General features: G+C 42.3%; 1 protein-coding gene across 2 annotated transcripts in view; it reads left to right on the top strand.

Annotated features, from left to right (window-relative positions):
* enpep (glutamyl aminopeptidase) overlaps positions 1 to 22,388 on the top strand; it is a 47,724-nt gene that overhangs the window by 22,754 nt on the left and 2,582 nt on the right. For both annotated transcript variants that reach the window (XM_086183290.1, XM_086183289.1), the window contains exons 13-18: positions 4,130 to 4,185; positions 4,281 to 4,431; positions 5,820 to 5,893; positions 6,027 to 6,131; positions 9,040 to 9,213; positions 10,879 to 11,019. In XM_086183290.1, the coding sequence (XP_086039416.1) occupies positions 4,130 to 4,185; positions 4,281 to 4,431; positions 5,820 to 5,893; positions 6,027 to 6,131; positions 9,040 to 9,213; positions 10,879 to 11,019 (701 nt within the window). The remainder of the gene's footprint in view (positions 1 to 4,129; positions 4,186 to 4,280; positions 4,432 to 5,819; positions 5,894 to 6,026; positions 6,132 to 9,039; positions 9,214 to 10,878; positions 11,020 to 22,388) is intronic.

The raw sequence follows: 22,388 nt of genomic DNA, 5'->3' as shown, positions 1-22,388 counted from the left end.
CTGTTTTAAGGCACGCAGCTCTGGGCTGTACCAGGGAACTATTCTTTTCTGGTTGATAACCTTCTTCTTCAGGGGAGCTATGGCATCAAGTGTCCCAAGGAGTGCTGCTGCAGTGCTGTTCACAAGATAGTCCACCTGGGTGGGGTGGAATCAGCATAACTGCCCATTATATCACTACAAGGTGTGGTAGCAAGCTCTGCTGGAATAAGCTCCTAAATCTAGAAACAGCAGTGTCAGATAGACATCTACTGAAGCGGGACTTTTTCCCAGGTAGGATATAATTTGTTAAAGTAAATTCAAATGTAATTAAGGAGTGATCAGACAAGACGGGGTTCTGAGGAAGAACTGTGATGAGGTCAGCTTCTATTCCATAAGTGAGTGCTAAATCAAGGATGTGATTAAAAGTGGGAGTGGGTTTGTTTACCCTCTGACAGAAGCCAACAGAATCAAGAAGCGACTTAAACGCAGTGGCCAGAGAATCATCATTGACGTCCACATGGATGTTAAAGTCACCCACTATAATGACTTTGACTGAGTTCAATGCCAAGTTAGACAGAAAGTCAGGGAATTCTTCTAAGAACTCAGAATAAGGTGCAGGAGGACGGTACACCCCAGCAAGTAAGAGTGGTTTCTCTGCTTTCCAGTCTGGGAGGGAGAAGCTGACAGTCAGGCTCTCAAATGAGTTATAGGAACTGTTAGGTGGAGGGTTAAGCACCAAATTTGACTGATAGATTGCAGCTACTCCTCCTCTGCCAGTGGTGCGAGGTACATGGTAGTGAATGTAACCAGGAGGGGAAGATTCATTTAAACTAACACACTCATCTTGCTGCTCCCAGGTTTCAGGAAGTGCTAATACACCAATCTGATTATTAGTAATTAAATCGTTCACTAGGAGAGACTTGAATGGGAGAGATCGAATATTTAGCAAACCACATTTAATAGTTTTACTGGGTTGATTTGCTGGAGCAGTGGTTTTAATTTGAACTAAGTTGCTATCAAGTACTCCTCCAGATTTGGGTGCAGGCTTATACTGCCTCGGGGCAGACACAGTTTCTATAGGCTGGCTGGGTGACAACACCAAGGAACCAGCAGAGGGCGTGCTAACCTGCAGCTCTGCCTGCTGGTCTGAACTCTGGGTGCTTGTCAGGGATTAGTATTGCTAACAAACTGGCCTCTGTTCCTAGATAAGAGAGATGCACCATCCAAAGTAGGATGGACGCCATCTCTCCCAATCAGACCAGGCTTTCCCCAGAAGGAGCTCCTATGATCACATCTTTTATATCTCAACACCTGGGGGGTGTGAATAGCGAGGATGAGACGTTGTTCACCTGAACAGAGTAGAAGTAATCAGACTGTCGAGGAAACACTCACAAAAACCTGAACCAACAAACCACGCCCCTGCACCCAGGGAGGTGGGGCTTGAGGATGATGGGAACCACGTCAGTCCCGCTGGAGGAAGTCCCTGAGGCAGATTACATGCCACAGTAGCAAGACTGATGAGATCCGTCCAGAAATGTTGAAGGCTCTAGGTGTTGGTTTGATTGACAGGTCTCTTCAATATTAGATGTGGGTCCTGGGTTGAACTGAAGGATTGGTAGACTGGAGTGGTGGATCCCTCTTTCAGAAAGCAGGGACTTGCAGCAGTGTGTATATTACAGAGCCAACTCAAGAGGCTCCCACTTGTCATTGTCTCTTCTTCCTCCCCGGCTTCAAGAGATCAAGTTTCCCCACTAACAACCACCCAACCAACCAGACTCATTATTAAAATACACAGAATATAGGGAGAAAGTCTATGAAAGTACAAGACAAAACCACCCATCCACTTTTCAAAAACATTACGGCTCATTGTGCTTGCTTTGACATTTCTCGTCAGAAATACTGATATAGAAACTAATGAGAAAAAGGAACGATGCACTGAAAACTGTCCTGAAAAGAAGAAGCAGCCTTTCTTTTTTAAAATTGGGGCTCCAAGGGTTTATGAGCTCAAAATTGATAACACAAGGGTGCAAGAAAAGAAATTAATTGCTACGTATATTAATGCTTCCTTCAGACTCAGTGAAAAGGACAGGAATAACATCTGGTAAGACAAAGGAAGTGATTGCTCCACCAAGTCATAGAAACTACTGAAAAGGAAATTGTGCAAATCCTAATGACTGTAAAAAGTTCAAAAGCCCAGGATTTGCTTGGGATTGATATCTGCTGATTTTAGAGGTATGCGCTCACCTTGTGAACATCAAGTGCTCAGCTGATTGACAACCTTACAGCAAAGTAGCAGTCGTCTCATCAGTTTTTAAAGGTGGTGATCCGTCTGTCTTGGCCAACTACAGAACTTTTAGTATTCAGCTCATTTTTATCAAAGGTGGCAGACGAGGTGGCTGCAAATCCACTGACAAACCATCTAAACTTTATCATCCTGTGACAAAGGAGCAGTGGTTGGAGTGATTTTCATTGACATGAAGAAAGCTTTTGATTTGTCTACCACAGTGTTCTGTTGTCTAAATTAATATGTTACATAAAATATCTCAGAAAATGCTATGAAAAATAATACCTAAGTAACAAACAACACGACACCAGAATTATTGGATATGCTTCCTTTTTAGACTCTCTATACAGTGCCACAAGGTTTAGTCTTAGGTCTGCTTTTATTTAGCATCTACATAGATGATTTACCCTGCATCTTCACAGATGTCAGTGTACAAATGGATGAGACAGCCAACGATGGACATGCAGAAACCAATGAAAAGGCAACATTATGACTCACTGTATGAAAGCAGAAACTAGCAGATTGACTGAATCAATCCATGACCTTAAATGCATCAGTGTGCTCTTGTCTAGAAATGAAAATCACACACCCCCTCTAGAGATTTCTGGATAATATATAATAATAATATTTGGATAAATTAATTAATGAGGGTATTGTTAAATTTGCAGAGGCAGTGCACAATTAAAAGCATTTGCACCAGAGTTGGCTTGAACTTTGTCAGCATTCTCATGTTCATGTTGATGCAGAAAAGTGTGAATGAATGTTTGATGCCAGATGTATTGCACCCACATCTGTCTGTCTGTTTGTCATCGATCGATCATCTCTGTTGTTGCTGAGTACCAGACAGTTTCTACCTGATCCCTCAGACGTGCTTTAGATCAAACTTCTGTGCCACCAATCTTTGAATCTACCGAATCCCAAACTTGTTCATTCTGAGTCAAACCTGGATTCTGATTTGGCAGGTCCATCAGTTCCGGGACTCCAGGTTCATTTTTCCACAAATAGTCAAATAGTTTCTGCACTGCTTTGAAGTCTGCTGGTGGTGGTTGTTGTCTCGTTGGTATGTGAACCCATGACCCATCGGATCCAGTCCAGAAGCAATGCTACGATGCACTAAGATGTTCTGGTAGACCTTTTGGTTCATGGTACCATAGGTTTTAAATAATTAGCCCACAAATGCAATCTGGTACCACAATGGATCTCCACCATGTTCCACTGTGGGTCCAACACATCTGGTATCAAACATTCTCCAGCTTTTCTGCGGGTTAGACCCGTCCCTCCAGTCACCAACAGGCCTGTTTGTGCTCCTTGCACCTCTGAGATAGTGATGATGGAGGAATGATGGATGGTAGACAGATGGGTAATGGATGATGGATGGATGGATGATGGGTGTTTCAATCACCTGTGTGAAGAAAGCAGTTAAACTGTTGTCAAGTATTTCCATCCACCCAGCAGACCATCTTACTCTTCTGGACATGAACGAGACTGTAGAGATCTTGTAGGGATCCTGTAGGGATCCTGGATCCACTAGCTATACAATGTCCAGCAGATTGACTCAGAGAGAAGAACTATGCTGGTATCTGTCAGAATAAATGCTCCGACTGCCATGTAAAACAGACTGTGAGTTTCCACATCAAAAGTATGAGACTGATAAACTACTGACAGGAAAACAGGCAGGAGAACAGCGTAATATGAGACTGTGACAATTTCAGGATGACCTGTCAAATTATCCTCTGGGACAACTTTTCATAGCATCAGTGCACTTCAACAAAACTGGCACCTCCTGATCTGATATGTCTTCAATTGTGGCACCAAAATGGTCACAGAAACAACTTCAAGTTGCTCTGTGTTTTCTTGCCTCAACAGGAGTTTAATGCAGCTGACCGCACAAGCTACATTGATGATGTTTTTGCTCTTGCACGGTAAGATTTCAACCAAAATGCACAAAAATAAAATGTCTACAGTCATACAGCCCAGAGTCCACTGACTTTAAATGGTGTTTCACTTCTCTGTGCAGGGCAGACATTATAGATTACAGTGTAGCCTTCAACCTTACCAGGTATCTAACCAATGAGACGGACTACATAGTTTGGGAGCGTGTAGCTTCCTCCATTGCCTATGTTGGAGACATGTTGTCGGTTGATGCTGAAGTCTACTCAAAGTTCCAGGTGGGTGAGCTGCTAACCTTCAGTGCATTCATGTAAAAACCCTTGACAGAAGACACCTCTCGACTGACATGTGAAATAAACCCAAGTGGAAAGTACGATGTACAGAAGTAAACTGACAGGTCATGTTATGAATGTGGGATGTGAAGGAGTGTGCTGTTGAGGATGGCACCCAGACTCTTTAGCTGAGGGGAGGGAAAGATGGAAGAATTGTTGATGAGTATAGTAAAACTGTGAACTCTGGTTAGAGTGGATTAAGTCATGATTCGTAAAATTTCAAGTGAAAAAAGTCAAAGGTGATGCCAAATCCCCCAGGACTCAGCCTCCAGGGGGAGCTGCTCAGCCAAGAGCATCATGGGATATCTTCAGGCTCTATTTATGGCACAGAAAAAAAATATCTCAACCTAAGTGTGAAAAATAAATCTTCTCTTTAAAGCCATCAACCAGGCACATCCTGGAGATCTTTGTGATGGATCTATGAGAGATATAAGCAAAAACTGCAATGGACCAAAATGAATTGCTGGGACTAAATTTGACTACAGATAATCAAGATTTTGCCTTATTACAGAAGTATAATACCAGAAAATGTGAAACCAGAAGACAGTATTTGTACCCAGTGCACCTTATCAGAACAAAACTTACTATTACAGAAGCAAACCCTAAACTCAGAGCTGCATCCTGTCCCATCTTAGAAGCTGTATCTTTCTTTAAGGGATCTGCACTCCAACTGTAATTCTTCTATCAGCACTTGCCATGTCTCGCCTGTGCTCAAAGTGTACATAAGCCTGCCGGCCATAGACTGTAATTATGTCACTCTAGTATTATTCACGGTAATCATGTGACCATTTAGATCCCTGATATGTGGTAACTTAATCCAAATAACACATTTAAAAAACATTTTGCAACATTTTCTATGTAGTGCTAACATAGGATTCTAAAGTTAGGGTAAGAATTTAGCTTGTACAGAACCATTCAAATTAAATAATTTCATAAGATTTTTTTTTCTAAAGGCAGTTAAGAAACATGTTTCTGTCAGACCCTAACCCTAACCCATAGATTGGGACTAGTGTCTGTAACATGGCCCAAACCTGTGTGCTGTAGCTGAATCGGCCTCCTGTTAGTTTTCCCATCCCTCCCTTAATTTGGGAGATTGCAACACAGCAGTTGAACACAGGTGTAGACTAGAGTGACAGCAGGCGCCTTTGGACATTGTCTTGGTCTGGCCTAAAGCTTGAGCAGAATGTTTGTGGTGGGTCTGTCAGCTGCAGGCCACGTGAAAGTCTGCACCTCCCTGAGCCAGACTGTTTTGTATCGATGGAAATGGATGAGCAGGACAGTTGCAGGCAGTTTTACCTGTTCCCTCAGAAATATGTTTCTGCCTCTTCCCCTAGAAACTGTTCCGTAACCACGTGAAAGCAATTTCATCTCAACTTGGATGGAGTGATGAGGGAACACAGACAGAGAGGTAGAGCAGGACCATGTGACCATTAAACCTTTCACACATTTGTTTTCATTTTAGCCAGTAATAATAGTGTCTTTCATCTAACCTGTGTATTAACTGGAATTCCAGTCAAGTGATTGTTGGATGTGTTTGTCAGGCTGCTGCGGGAGACTGTGCTGCGTATTGCATGTCAGATGGGAGATCAGAGGTCCTTGACTTCAGCCTCTGATATTTTTGACCAGTGGATAGATGGAACTCTCAGGTACCCCCTTACCAATACAACTTAACCTTATTCAACATAATTGCCAGTCTTCTGTAGTGGACGACAAGATTTTATTGATCTTGAAAATGGAATTTACCTGGAAACAAATGACATACAGAACTTTCTATTTTGTCATTTCATCAGAGACTTTTTATGTCTCTATGCTAGTGACAACTGTGTGCTGTTGTCTGTATCTGTATATAAAAAAGTCCCATCCAAGGTCGTTTAATCAAAGTCCAGCCCATTGAAACCACGTTCATGTGAATCTTTTGCGCAAACAGACCAGTGTCTATGAAGGTGAAACCAAAGTGCTCACTCGACATTTCTGGTACAGACCTGCAAATGTGCAAATGCTGATCATGATGTGCTCGACCTCTTAACATGCAATCAAGTCTTAATGGACTCGCCACTGTTCAGCTTTAGGAGGCAGGATTGAGGCTGCCTCTTCACCTAATTGGTCACCTTCAACAATCACCTGAATACATATTTATCTGCTGTGGCACAGTCCAGCAAACCCAGCAAGAAGAAGACAATAGAAGAGGAAAGAAGAAAGGTGAAGAGAAGAACAATTAATAATGATAAGAATTCAGGAACAACCGCCTCTACAATACCATCCATCATCCATCCATCCATTCATCCATCCATCATCCATCCCGCCATGTTCTCACTCTTCTCCTGTTGAGGGTGGAGCCTATCCCAGCAGCCTTCCCCCTGGACAGGTCACCAGTCCATGGCAGGGCCAACACATAGAGACAGACAACCATTGGCTCTCCCAGCCACGCCTACGGTCAATTTAGAGTCTGGATTAACCTGGTCCCCTCTTGATGTCTTTGGACTGTGGGAAGAAGCTTGAGTACCGGAGAGAACCCATGCAGGCACAGGGAGAACATGCAGACTCCACCCAGAAAGATCCTGTGCCTGAGCCGAGACTCAAACCCAGAACCTTCTTGCTGTGAGGCAACAGTTCTAACCACTGCACCACCGTGATGCCCCTTTAAATACCCTCAACTCAAATAAAACATGCAGGTCCAAAATGTGACATTATCCAGAAGTGACTACTCTCCCTGCAGTGGCCTCAACTATGGGTCATGTGTGCACGTCTGGTATTAACCAGTTGACGTCTGATACTAATGACAACATCTTTATTAACCACTCGGACGATCTGAACAAGTTGTAGATGGTCAAAGATTAAAGTCTCCTGCTTGTAGTCCTGCAGTGATTCCAGTCACTGAGGTTTGTCACGAGCTCGAGGTTTTGCAGTGTTTAAGAGATGTGGTCAGAGGTGGGACAGCTAAGTGGATGTGTCTTGCCACTCGCCAGTACCCATGACTGGTCAGCACTCACAGCCCATGGCTGCAATGGTCTCAGTCTGCCAATAATGACTTTATATGGATCAAAATGAGCACAGATTAAAGGTTCAGTCACCAAGATTCAAATGTGAATGTTATTCATCAATAAGGGCAGTAATTTTGTAATGAACATCTACAGAAACATAGAGAAATTCAAGGTGAAAGCAGTTTTGAACAGGCCTTCACACCTTCATACGCATTGGGGTGCGGCACAGTTGAACAAAGTCTGTCAAGGGCATGCAGATGTTTTCAGACCTGGACTGACAGCTCTGGATTTACCTACCCATGTTACAAATTTACTTTAAATGTTCAATAAAAAGTAAAAATTAATTACTGAAACCTTCAGTAAAACTAATAGTTCATGCTGCACAGATGAAAACACTTACCTCGTTTCGCAGTGACCAAGTGGTGATGGCGGTCAAGCCGGCTGCTTTTATGAGCTTGCATGTACAGTAGACACATCATAAGGTGTAATGTGGCACAGCAACTTTCAGGGCTTACAGAATCCAAACTGTTTGAGTTATTACAAAGTTTATAACAACTTTTTTTCAGCACAGTGTCACAAGTCATGCATTAAAGTTTGAAGGCTATCATTAACGAGATAGGAGATAGTGTGTGTGTTTGGGGTCCAAAATTGTTGCAAAGTCATACTTTTATGTGCATATTGTGGACTTCCTGTTGGATTTAGGTCAAGAGTGTCAGTGTATGATTTGTAGGTCTTGATGAGATGAATGATTGAGTTTTGGTTCCACGTTATCTGACATTCCTACAGGCCGTGGCACCCCTTTTTAAGATCCATAGATGGCACCGTGGAGCACTTTTTTCACTTTGGGGGTTAATTTTACATTATATCAATTTTTTCACCAGGCCTGATGTGCATTCCAAATTTGGTGAGTTTTTGAGCTTGTTTTCAAATTGAGGTCTGAAATGGTACAATAATAAGAAAGAAAGAAAGAAAGAAAGAAAGACAGAACAAACGAAAGAATGAAATGGAACAGATACAATAGGGTCTTTGCCCCTCTGGGCTCAGGCCCAAATAAATCCCTCGACTCTGGGCAAATCTTACATTGGAATTCACATTTTAACAGGAAAATTTGTCCTGCTTCCAGTGATACAGGTTGGAAAGTGGTCAGACTTATAGTTTTAGATGTCAGAAGCCTCAGTTTGGCACAAAGTATTTGTCCAGAGATGGCCTCCTCGTTGGTTGACATTGTAAGGTGCAATGTGGCACAGCAACTTTTGGTACAAAGGCCCGTTCATCGCTGCTTGCAGCTTTAATTATGTTTTACATTTTATTGAACATTTCCAGTCAAGTTGTGATGTGGGTGTGTAAGGTCAGCTGCTAAAGCTCAATAATAACCATATAGAGAAATGATGACATTTCTAACTGTGCAAACAAAAGACAAGCCAAAGGAAAATATGACAAGCTTCATAATAGACAATTCATTGCAGTCCTGCTTCATCTGATTCCATTACACACGAATCTAAGTAAGTGACGAATGAGTGTGTTACCAACATTTAATTGTGGATCATAACATTGTTTGTTCTTCTTTTTCCAGCAATGTCGCAGTGAATTTGAGGTTGCTGGTCTATCGATACGGCATGAAGAACTCAGGCACTGAGGAAAAGTGGAATACAATGTTTGGGAGGTACAGGAAAACCTCCTTGGCTCAAGAGAAGGACAAGCTGCTGTATGGACTAGCATCTGTAGAAAATGTGGATCTTCTGCACAGGTAATGCCTGTTATTTGTCATGATGTCTATTTAGAGTCATGGAGTGTGTAGGCATATCTCTCAGTGAGTTTGGGAGTCAGAGTGTGTATTTAGACCAGTGGTCAACATTCCAAGTCAAAGCAGGAGTCTGTAGGTGTAACAAACCATGTTTTTTTTATTATTTGAGTTTGTTGGTTGTGCTGCTGCTCCAAAATCGGTTTTAGAGAAGTTGCAAGAGCAAAAGTGAGTCAGTGGAGATTTAGATTATGTAGATTGAGCCCAAGATCCAAAGCCAAAAGAAAAACCATCAAAACTCAATATTAAGAACATGTTAAACCTTGACTTACCCATATGAATGAATTTAAATTTGGGCTACTCAAGGTGAGAAATGAGAGTAGTTTAATACAGAGCTCAGATGGTGAAGAACTTAGTTTAGAACTAACCCTTAAATACACAAATTAAAATCACGTTACTGTTACTATCACCCAAAAAGTGTATTTTGCTTTTCAAGTGTTCAAAAATAATCACAAGCATGTTTTCCTCTCCTTCATCACTTCTTTTTGACAGCTAATAATTAAGCAGCTAAAGTATAAAGTAACATAAAGGAATAGTCCAAAACATCCACTGACAAACTCTCCACGTAATGGTCACTATAGTCCAGACACATGGTCAATAATCCATAGACACTTGGCTGGAGACTGAAACAAACACTGGTCAAGAGGAGCACTGAGTGCTCTTGTCCAGATCTACTGACGGTGGTGGTGGTTACCTGAATTGAGTTCAAGGATGAACATTCTCTTACTATTTTTTCACTGTAGCAATAGAACAATTAGCTCAAATGATGAAACAGACAGAAAAAAATCATTAGCCTTACAATTGTCCAAAAGCAATATCAATCCATCCATTTTATATTCATTAAGGGTTGTGGGGGGTGGAGCCTATCCCAGCTGTCATTGGGTGAGAGGCGGGGTTCACCCTGGACGGGTCACCAGTCCATTGCAGGGCCATCAGGAGCAGTTAGGGTCTCAGTGTCTTGCTCAAGGACACTTGGACATGGTCACCAGGGGAAGTGGGGATCGAACCAGTGATCCTTTGGTTACTAGACAGCCAATCTACCTCTGAGCCATTAGGCCCTTATGAAGCAATGTGATTTACTACCAAATATGAAATTCCTAGTGGACATTATAATGTGGACGTATGGAAAACAGAGTTACTGGAAATTTGGAAAATGTAAATCAGTTTAATATACCAACAAGGAAATATCTTTGGGCAATCTAAAGACAACCATAGAGCATGAATATGAAGAACGCATGGAAGGTATCAACAAGTGGCCTTACTTGAACATTAAGAGGATATGTGACTAAATATTTCAAGATGATCTTGTTGTTGAGAAGAGGAGATTCACGGCATCACATGGTTCTAATTTTGGTAATTTACATTGGAGCAGGTTCCATTCAGACAGACACAGACAGACAGATTACTTTATTAATCCCTTTTATACGTATCACCAGGGAAATTGCAAATTCATGAAAGCTTTAAGAAATACAAAAATGAGTAAACTGAGTGGAAAATAAATAGAACTTATTTTACCAAACAATGAATGGACATTTAAAAGGAAGGCGAGAGACCACAGATGGGATGACAGCTTTAGAAATGCTGAAAGACTCCACTTGGTTCTTTTGGCAGGCTCCTAGAAGCAACGAAAGATGAGGCTGTGATAAGAAGTCAGGACCTGTTCACTGTGGTGAGATACGTGTCTTACAACCCACTGGGCCAGAACATGGCCTGGGACTGGACCACACTCAACTGGAATTACCTGGTCCAAAGGTCAGTACTGCAAGAGCTGTTTAATCAGTAAAACCAGAGAAAGCTGGTTCATGTCAACCAGTAGTGAAAAAAAAATCAGCAGCACTGATATTACAATTGTAATATTTCATTAATCTCACTGAAATACTATTTTCAGTGAGATTAATGAAATATTACAATTGTAATATTTCATTAATCTCACTGAAATACTATTTTCAGTTACAAAAATCCGTTAACCATGTGCTCATTACCAGTAACTTGAATTATTATCTGTATTTTACCCTAGAATAGATAATATCCATGTGTGTGTGAACAAACAACCAAATAAAAGCAGTGTGTGTTTGTGTGTGCGGGGAGGGGGTTGTGATGATTTGGTGTGTGTGTGGTTGTGTGTGGGTTATGATGATTTAGTGTGTTTGTGTGTGTTTGTGTGGGGTTTATGATGATTTAGTGTGTTTGTGTGTGTTTGTGTGGGTTATGATGATTTAGTGTGTTAGTGTGTGTTTGTGTGTGGGTTATGATGATTTAGTGTGTTAGTGTGTGTTTGTGTGTGGGTTATGATGATTTAGTGTGTTTGTGTGTGGGGGTTATGATGATTTAGTGTGTTAGTGTGTGTTTGTGTGGGGGTTATGATGATTTAGTGTGTTAGTGTGTGTTTGTGTGGGGGTTATGATGATTTAGTGTGTTAGTGTGTGTTTGTGTGGGGGTTATGATGATTTAGTGTGTTAGTGTGTGTTTGTGTGTGGGTTATGATGATTTAGTGTGTTAGTGTGTGTTTGTGTGGGGGTTATGATGATTTAGTGTGTTAGTGTGTGTTTGTGTGGGGGTTATGATGATTTAGTGTGTTAGTGTGTGTTTGTGTGTGGGTTATGATGATTTAGTGTGTTTGTGTGTGTTTGTGTGTGGGTTATGATGATTTAGTGTGTTTGTGTGTGTTTGTGTGTGGGTTATGATGATTTGGTGTGTTAGTGTGTGTTTGTGTGTGGGTTATGATGATTTAGTGTGTTAGTGTGTGTTTGTGTGTGGGTTATGATGATTTAGTGTGTTAGTGTGTGTTTGTGTGTGGGTTATGATGATTTAGTGTGTTAGTGTGTGTTTGTGTGGGGGTTATGATGATTTAGTGTGTTAGTGTGTGTTTGTGTGGGGGTTATGATGATTTAGTGTGTTAGTGTGTGTTTGTGTGTGGGTTATGATGATTTAGTGTGTTAGTGTGTGTTTGTGTGTGCGGGGAGGGGGTTGTGATGATTTGGTGTGTGTGTGTTTGTGTGGGGGTTATGATGATTTAGTGTGTTAGTGTGTGTTTGTGTGTGGGTTATGATGATTTAGTGTGTTAGTGTGTGTTTGTGTGGGGGTTATGATGATTTAGTGTGTTAGTGTGTGTTTGTGTGGGGGTTATGATGATTTAGTGTGTTAGTGTGTGTTTGTGTGTGGGTTATGATGATTTAGTGTGTTAGTGTGTGTTTGTGTGTGGGTTATGATGATTTAGTGTGTTTGTGTGTGTTTGTGTGTGGGTTATGATGATTTAGTGTGTTTGTGTGTGTTTGTGTGTGGGTTATGATGATTTGGTGTGTTAGTGTGTGTTTGTGTGTGGGTTATGATGATTTAGTGTGTTTGTGTGTGCGGGGAGGGGGTTGTGATGATTTGGTGTGTGTGTGGTTGTGTGGGGGTTATGATGATTTAGTGTGTTTGTGTGTGTGTGTGGGTTATGATGATTTAGTGTGTTTGTGTGTGTTTGTGTGTGGGTTATGATGATTTGGTGTGTTAGTGTGTGTTTGTGTGTGGGTTATGATGATTTAGTGTGTTTGTGTGTGCGGGGAGGGGGTTATGATGATTTAGTGTGTTTGTGTGTGGGTTATGATGATTTAGTGTGTTTGTGTGTGTTTGTGTGTGGGTTATGATGATTTGGTGTGTTAGTGTGTGTTTGTGTGTGGGTTATGATGATTTAGTGTGTTTGTGTGTGCAGGGAGGGGGTTATGATGATTTAGTGTGTTTGTGTGTGTGTGTGGGTTATGATGATTTAGTGTGTTTGTGTGTGTTTGTGTGTGGGTTATGATGATTTAGTGTGTTTGTGTGTGTGTGTGTGTGGTTTATGATGATTTTAGTGTGTTAGTGTGTCTTTGTGTGTGGGTTATGATGATTTAGTGTGTTTGTGTGTGTGTGTGTGTGGTTTATGATGATTTTAGTGTGTTAGTGTGTCTTTGTGTGTGGGTTATGATGATTTAGTGTGTTTGTGTGTTTGTGTGGGATATGATGATTTAGTGTGTTTGTGTGTGTTTGGGGGGGTTATGATGATTTAGTGTGTTTGTGTGTGGGTTATGATGATTTCGTGTGTTAGTGTGTGTTTGTGTGTGGGTTATGATGATTTAGTGTGTTAGTGTGTGTTTGTGTGTGGGTTATGATGATTTAGTGTGTTTGTGTGTGTTTGGGGGGGTTATGATGATTTAGTGTGTTTGTGTGTGTTTGGGGGAGTTATGATGATTTAGTGTGTTTGTGTGTGTTTGTGTGTGGGTTATGATGATTTAGTGTGTTTGTGTGTGTGTGTGTGTGGTTTATGATGATTTTAGTGTGTTAGTGTGTCTTTGTGTGTGGGTTATGATGATTTAGTGTGTTTGTGTGTGTGTGTGTGTGGTTTATGATGATTTTAGTGTGTTAGTGTGTCTTTGTGTGTGGGTTATGATGATTTAGTGTGTTTGTGTGGGATATGATGATTTAGTGTGTTTGTGTGTGTTTGGGGGGGTTATGATGATTTAGTGTGTTTGTGTGTGGGTTATGATGATTTCGTGTGTTAGTGTGTGTTTGTGTGTGGGTTATGATGATTTAGTGTGTTAGTGTGTGTTTGTGTGTGGGTTATGATGATTTAGTGTGTTTGTGTGTGTTTGGGGGGGTTATGATGATTTAGTGTGTTTGTGTGTGTTTGGGGGAGTTATGATGATTTAGTGTGTTAGTGTGTGTTTGTGTGTGGGTTATGATGATTTAGTGTGTTTGTGTGTGTTTGGGGGGGTTATGATGATTTAGTGTGTTTGTGTGTGTTTGGGGGAGTTATGATGATTTAGTGTGTTTGTGTGTGTTTGGGGGGGGGGTTATGATGATTTAGTGTGTTTGTGGGGGTTATGATGATTTAGTGTGTTTCTGTGTGTTTGTGTGTGGGTTATGTTGATTTGGTTTGTGTGATGAAGAGTCAGCTATGAATGGTGGATCCCAGGACTGTTTACGTCCTACCCACACCTGATGCTGAGCTGAGAGGTCAGACACACCTTCTTCCCATCAGGGGTCATAACCCAAGAACACCCACATAATAATAAACTTATTTGTGTAGAACCTTTCAAAAAGCATTTTTACAAAGGGCTTCACAGACATAAAACATAATTCATTTACCCATTGCTGTAAGTCAAAACAAAACAAACAAACAAGATGAGACAATAAAACAAAAAAAAAAGCATGGGTAAATGAGAACTCCGTTAAAAGCCAACCAATTAAAGTGTTTTTTTAAGAGATTATTAAAAGAGGACACTGAGGTAGTTTTTCTGATTGGAAGTGCATTCCACAATTGTGGAGCCTTCACTGCAGAGGCGATGGGCCTTGTTCTTAGGACCGTGAGTAACAGCTGATCAGCAGATCCGAGAGTGTGTGTGTGTGTGTGTGGGGGGGGGGGGGGGTAGGAAATGTCAGTGATGTATTACGGGGCAAGGCCATTCAGTGACTTGTAACACCACAGGTAACCAGCGCATGAGGCCAGAATAGGAGAAATTTGCTGATATTTCTGTGGCTTATGATTATTATTACTGATATTATTACTATTATTATATTATACTATTATTATATATTGTCACGATATTATATTATACCATCATTATTATTGCTATAATAATAACAATTAATATAATAATAATTATTATTCCTGCTACTATGCACGTGTACAAAATCACATTCAGGTACACACAGGCACACGCACATGTGCATATATACTGTATATATTTATCTATATATCTATCTATCTATCTATCTATCTATCTATATATATATATTAGGGTGATAACTTTTTTGCAACGTCATATCCCTGTGTCACAAGATGATGGACTTTTATGAAAGATTAAATAAAATCCCATTTTAAAATTTATTGGATGAAAAAACCTCACGCACAAAATGTTTTAAAATTCTTTAATAACCAGCTTTTTTGCCAATTCTTGAAATCATACAAAGCACATGCCAGTTTGATAAAAAGAAATTAAGAATAATAATAATGATGCATGGCCTATGGAGAACAGTACAAAGTGTCAGAAAACACTCAAAAGAAGGTCACATTGATGTCATTGGTCAGGAGGAATCTCAGGGGGAGGTTGTCCTTGTTGCGGCAGGACTCATGCGGGTCCTGCATAACTTTGATTGCACGCTCGCAGCATTGGTTGCGTCTGGCAATATCAATGGGCGATTCATCTCTTGTCCAGTGGGTTTCTAAGCATTTGAGACCTTTTGGGTATGCATCCAGTGCAGCTGACAGTTCACCGAAATCTTCAGCACGGAACAATTGGTCGCTGAACCAATGGTCGGCCCATGGGTAAGAAATAAATGTACAGATTTTCTGCAGCCTGATTCGAGTTTCAGGCATCAGAATGAATGCAAGGAGGGCCAGAATGGCACGAGAGTTCCAGCGTGCATTGCTGATGTTAGGAATCTGCTGAAAGTTCACAAAGGGGACCTCGTCTTTCTCAGTGAAGTGACGGAAGACATGCGTGAGGTGGTACAAAAATTTCATGTCGTCTGTCCAACCACCAGTTTCCTTGATCTCAGCCTTTCCATTGCTGAAAGCTGCCTTCAGTCGGTCATAATTGTTCATCAAGTCCTTCACAAAGAAGTACTCAATGTTTGGAGATTTGGTTGTGCCATGGAGCTCTTGGCCCATGACTACACGTAGGATGCGATCGAGCACATGGTGCTGACAGCTGATGAACTTGGGTCTGGGACTCCCATTCTTTTCAAACATCTGCTGCAGCCGAACGACTACACTTGACTTCTTTCCGGTGTTTACACTTGTCATGTCAGCAATTATCATCAGAACTGATTCCCATAAGTTGAACTCCTGTAAGACACCCTGGAGCCATTTGCAATGGTTGCGGCTGTACCATCCTTCAACTGAAGCACACTCAGCTTGATTTCCTTTTCTTCATTTTTTAGGACCACTGCTTGATGTTCAATGCCATCAATTTTTTTTACCATCGAAATGCAAGCTCCACTTTTCCTGATGAAGTGTGCTAACCAGGTGCTGCTTCACTTCAGCAGCTCTCCTGTAGATAGCCTTGTGGATTCCTGGCTGACTTGGGGTTGGGATCTCGATGCCCTCACCAGAAAGCTGACGGCACACCCTTGCTGCTCCGTGAGTCGATAGCTTTGCGCTTGTAACAAGGCGCCTTGCAACACAGGTGGGGTTATGCTTCCTTTTACTTGCTGATACTCCAGCCTCATCTTCCCAAGAACTGTCTTCAGACTCTTGACTGGCATCGCATGAGTCTGTGCCAGTTTCAGAAGAAACTATTCCTGCTGAAGTGGATGCTTTTGGTGAATTGGACTTATTCCCTGGCAATGTCTTCCTTCGCTTGGATGGGTGGATGGTCTTGGCACTGGCAGGCTTGCCAGTGGAATAACCAACCTGGCCTTTGCTTTGGATTTGAAGTTTGTAGAGATTCTCATCCTCTTTGCACAGCCATTGGCCTTTCACCTGGGTCACATCAAACAGGTCATTCAGAGAATCAAAGTTTTGCGTCTTTCTGCAATAGTCATAGTCTCGTAGGAGCTTTTCTAATTTTGCATGAATGGCTTGATCCGATAAATGCGGAAAGTTCAATGTCATGCTCCATAAAGACTTCAGCTCCACAGCAATCAGACCGACCCTCTCTTTCCATTCTTTGGCGATGGATTCAAGGGATTTGAAACGTCCTATCACATGGCTTTTCAGAGGCATGCGGCTCCGGTCACTCAGGGGTGCATCATAGACTGCCACATTGGCTCGTCTTGATGGTGCTTGAAAATGCACCAAGTTTTTTGTCCAGGTTTCCTTGTTCTTCTCTGTGGTAGAAGAACTCTTTTTGAACGACATGTTGTACTAAACTAAGCAATGGCCTGTTCTGTTGTGTCACTCAGGAACACTTCAGAATGACCTGGACACAGAATGTACAAGATCATACCAGCATGCCAAGGAGGTAATGGAAGATTTCAGAACAGTTGAGAAGGTTATGCAAAGAGTTCTGAAAACTAATAATCATGCACATGAGCTACTGGGTGCCCAGTAGGGTAAGTGATAAGTCTGAGAATGCGAACCTGATTTTGCAAGGGGAAATACTGATTCTCTGGAATGAAGCATTCAATGCTACTCATATTCATCTACTCTAAAAATAACTACCAACATTTATTTCATCTTTTAGATGTTTAAACACTCCCGTTTGAAGGGTTAGTACACCGGAGACCACCTGTCAATGTTTCCGTGTCGTTATTAGATTTTGCCCTCATTTATGGAAATGGTCAATTTTTCAAAGTGCTTTGTGCGTGACCTTTTTTGATAGTTCAATGGGATAAATGTCATTTTGGGCAATTGTAAGCAAATATTCATTCATTCCTGCCACAGGAAATCAGGTTTGAGAAAAAAAGTCAAAAAGTTATTACCCTAATATATATATATATATATATATATATATATATATATATATATATATATATTGATATAGTCTTTGTTTTCTTTTCTTTTCTATTTTTCTATACAGTTCTATTTATGTCTGTTCTTTTTACCTTTATGGTAACAGTGCTCTGAATGTGTAGGAGATTGCAATTTCCCTGGCGGAACGTCCATAAGGGATTAATAAAGTAATCTATCTGTCTGTCAGCTTTATGAGAACTCTCGCTGCGGTGTTTTGAACAAGTTGGAGATGGTTGATGGATTGCTGTGGCAGTCCAGAAAATAAGGCATTAAAGTGGTCAAGATGGCTGGAAACAAAAGCATGAATTAGAGTCTGAGCATCAACGAATGAGAGGAATAACCTAATTTTGGCTATGTTCCTCATTTGCCTCATAGCGATTTTGGTGATATTGCTAAAATGTTTAGAAAACTCAAATCAGAGTTGAACACTACTCCCAGATTCACACCATCACTTCCGTCTTAGCATTATTTAACATTAAAAAGTAACTGGACATCCAGGATTTGATGTCTGCAAGGCAGGCTATGAGAATGTTAACTGAGGTGAGGTCTTAGGGATTTATAGAAATGTAGATTTGAGAATCATCTGCATAAAAATGGAAAGATTTGTTGAAGTTATGAATGACCTGACCCAATGGTAACATGTACAGAGAAAAGTGTAAAGGGCCAGTAATTGACCCTTGAGGAACACCACATGTAATTTTTTTTATTGTTATTTGATATCAGATTGAAACTTTTCAAAGAATGACTGTTTATTCAAGAAGGATAAAAGTTGAGAACATACCACTTTCTCCAGTGTCTTGGCAAAAAAGGGTAATTAAGATATTGGTCTGAGATTGTTAAAATTATCAGTGCCAAGATTTGGTTTCTACTGTACCACTCCTGAGGCTAAAGACTTGTTAAACACTGTTGAAATATCCCAGGCTAAAAAGGCAGAGGCCTCTTTAAAAAAAAAAACTTGTGGGTAAAACATTTAATGGAGAGAATGAAAATTTAATGGAATTTATCAATCTTATTAGCTCTGACTGGGAATTTGGATAAAAAGTACTGAAGGTGTGGTCCAGTTCTTTGTATGGGGAAGTAAACAGAGATGGCACAGTTTGGGTTCTGATGTTCAAAACCTTATCACCAAAAAAGGAAGAGATTCACATCTCTCAAAAGAAGCTACTTATCCAGTCACGGGAGGGTATAGGGTTCCCATGGTACCTTTTTCAATTTATGTAACATTGCATATCGGGAAATGAAAGAAGAGTACTTTGGCACAAAGGTACTTCTCCTGTTGAGGGTGGTGGGGGTGGAGCCTATCCCAGCAGCCTTCCCCCTGGACAGGTCACCAGTCCATGGCAGGGCCAACACATAGAGACAGACAACCATTGACTCTCCCAGCCACGCCTACGGTCAATTTAGAGTCTGGATTAACCTGGTCCCCTCTTGATGTCTTTGGACTGTGGAGGAAGCTGGAGTACCAGAGAGAACCCACGCAGGCACAGGGAGAACATGCAGACTCACCCAGAAAGACCCCGTGCTGCAGCCGGGGCTCCACCCACAACCTTCTTGCTGGGGGGCGACCATGCTAACCATTCCACCACCCAACGCAGTCTCACCCCCTATTCGTCAAAGAATGATGTTTGGTTAAGTCCTCCTGCATCCACAGGCGACATTGAGGCCCCCCCCATATTGCTTGACAATGAAGATGGCAAATTGTCAGATGACGATGAAAGGGCTTTTCCACACACTAACTAACCCTCACCCAAGCTTGTTTGATGGTGAACTACGGTGTCGTGGTGATAACCGTCCCTAACCCTATTCCTTCGTCGAACCACTACCCTTATCCTAAGCCTAACAACACCAAGAATAGTCGATAAATAAGCAAAAAGGACTAGACGGAAGAGGAAGTCGTAAGACAGAGTCCAGCGTTGAAGGTAGAAATGCATGAAAACGTAGTGTAGACAGCCATATGATGTCATGGAAAACCTGGAAAAACCCTCCACGTGGGCTGTAGATGCCAGGGGGACTTGCCCAAATGTCGTTCTTTGACAGTTACAGTGTGAGACTGTGTTGCACAACCATGCCACATGTGTTTTTATGAAAACTATATTTTATCAGGAATATTAAATTGGGTAAAATAACCCGATACCCAATGTTAGTGATTGCGTTACTAATTAGGGCCTGAGCCAGAAGGTACTTCTGGCAGAAGGTACTTCTGGCGAAGACCCTATTATGTTTGCTCGGCAGAGCAACACATCAGCAGCACTAAAAACACTAAAAACACACACTAACCAGTGTCCCAAGCCCCCCCAACACCCATGAGGCAACTGGGCCAGACGGTCCGGAGCCAGTTTTCACATACACACCATTCAAAACCTGGTCCTGGACTGTTCTTGCTCTCAATGAGTGCGCGCTATATGTGCATAATGCGCAGAACGCGCATAATCTAATTTGAGCCCCTGAACATGCATGAAATTCGCTGAAATTCGGCACAATCGTTCGGTCTGTCTCAACATTCACTAATCAAAAACAAAAACACCACAAAAATCTATAGCGCCACCTAGGGAGTCACACAATTTTTTTTTTTAAATTTAGAGTGCTATAACTCCTCACACAAAAGTCCCACAAACATGGGACCAACACCGTTGGACTCGTCTCATCAAGACCAACAATTCTTACACTCTGACCCCTCACCTATCTCCAACAGAATGTCCACAAATTGGAGAAAACTGTCAAAATCTTGACTTTTTTTACTCCCCGAACAAAATCTATCTCCTCCTAAACCGTAAATGCCAGGGCTTCCAAACTTTCACACATTACTCTCCCAACTGTGCTGATTAAAAGTTCTTCAAGGTTAAAATACTACTCGCTCGGTTTGGATTTTATCAGCCCTCAAATTGGGGGAGACACGTTTCACGCTTATAATGGAAGTCTATGGGGAGAGCGTATCTTCTCAGGGTACATACTGTCAAACAAATGCTTCTCACGTCTACACCATACATCCCACAGCTTTTAAAAACACACCACTGTATTCCTGACAAAAATCCCTACAAAAATATGCCATTATGTGTTACTTTTGACCAACGTATGCTGATTTATTCAGCTTTTACACACTACAATTCTCTTAATCCTCCTCTGCTCTCCACTCCAGCACAGATCAGAGAAAGTGCAGTGGGGGAGGGGTTCTTAAAGGGCCAGCTCTCAGCTCTGCTCTCACTCTAGCACAGATCAGAGACAGAGCAGTGGGGAGGGGTTCTTAAAGGGCCAGCTCTCAGCTCTGCTCTCACTCTAGCACAGATCAAAGACAGAGCAGTGGGGGAGGGGTTCTTAAAGGGCCAGCTCTCAGCTCTGCTCTCACTCTAGCACAGATCAAAGACAGAGCAGTGGGGAGGGGTTCTTAAAGGGCCAGCTGGCAGCTCTGCTCTCACTCTAGCACAGATCAGAGACAGAGCAGTGGGGGAGGGGTTCTTAAAGGGCCAGCTCTCAGCTCTGCTCTCACTCTAGCACAGATCAAAGACAGAGCAGTGGGGGAGGGGTTCTTAAAGGGCCAACTCTCAGCTCTGCTCTCACTCTAGCACAGATCAAAGACAGAGCAGTGGGGGAGGGGTTCTTAAAGGGCCAGCTCTCAGCTCTGCTCTCACTCTAGCACAGATCAGAGACAGAGCAGTGGGGGAGGGGTTCTTAAAGGGCCAGCTCTCAGCTCTGCTCTCACTCTAGCACAGATCAAAGACAGAGCAGTGGGGGAGGGGTTCTTAAAGGGCCAGCTTTCAGCTCTGCTCTCACTCTAGCACAGATCAAAGACAGAGCAGTGGAGGAGGGGTTCTTAAAGGGCCAGCTCTCAGCTCTGCACTCACTCTAGCACAGATCAAAGACAGAGCAGTGGGGGAGGGGTTCTTAAAGGGCCAGCTCTCAGCTCTGCTCTCACTCTAGCACAGATCAGAGACAGAGCAGTGGGGGAGGGGTTCTTAAAGGGCCAGCTCTCAGCTCTGCTCTCACTCTAGCACAGATCAAAGACAGAGCAGTGGGGGAGGGGTTCTTAAAGGGCCAGCTCTCAGCTCTGCTCTCACTCTAGCACAGATCAAAGACAGAGCAGTGGGGGAGGGGTTCTTAAAGGGCCAGCTCTCAGCTCTGCTCTCACTCTAGCACAGATCAAAGACAGAGCAGTGGGGGAGGGGTTCTTAAAGGGCCAGCTCTCAGCTCTGCTCTCACTCTAGCACAGATCAAAGACAGAGCAGTGGGGGAGGGGTTCTTAAAGGGCCAGCTCTCAGCTCTGCTCTCACTCTAGCACAGATCAAAGACAGAGCAGTGGGGGATGGGTTCTTAAAGGGCCAGCTCTCAGCTCTGCTCTCCACTCTAGCACAGATCAGAGACAGAGCAGTGGGGGAGGGGTTCTTAAAGGGCCAGCTGGTAGCTCTGCTCTCACTCTCACCATCACACTGTGCAGCGCACTGAGGCTTCTATCTCCTAAACTACAAGGCCTACAGATTTGCCGATTACACTGTTGGATACGGGCCGGTGTCAAGGACGCGGCCATAGGCTGCGCGGGGGCTCAGGCCCTAACAACGCTGCTTGCAGCTTTAATTTTAACATTAGTATTCTAGGGTTAATGCAGTCTGATCAAGACACAGGTGCCCTTCACAGGGGGTCCTCACAGGTGCCCCTCAAAGAGAGGTGGCTCTCACAGGTGCAGGGCAGAAAAGTGAGGCCACATCCCTCCAAT

This window comes from Aulostomus chinensis, chromosome 17, assembly GCF_037954235.1.
Source record: "Aulostomus chinensis isolate RoL2024-O1b breed Wild chromosome 17, RoL_Achi_v1.0, whole genome shotgun sequence".
Classification (NCBI taxonomy): domain Eukaryota; kingdom Metazoa; phylum Chordata; class Actinopteri; order Syngnathiformes; family Aulostomidae; genus Aulostomus; species Aulostomus chinensis.
The sequence above is the reverse complement of the archived record's forward strand: the minus strand, read 5'-3'. Positions and strand labels throughout refer to the sequence as shown.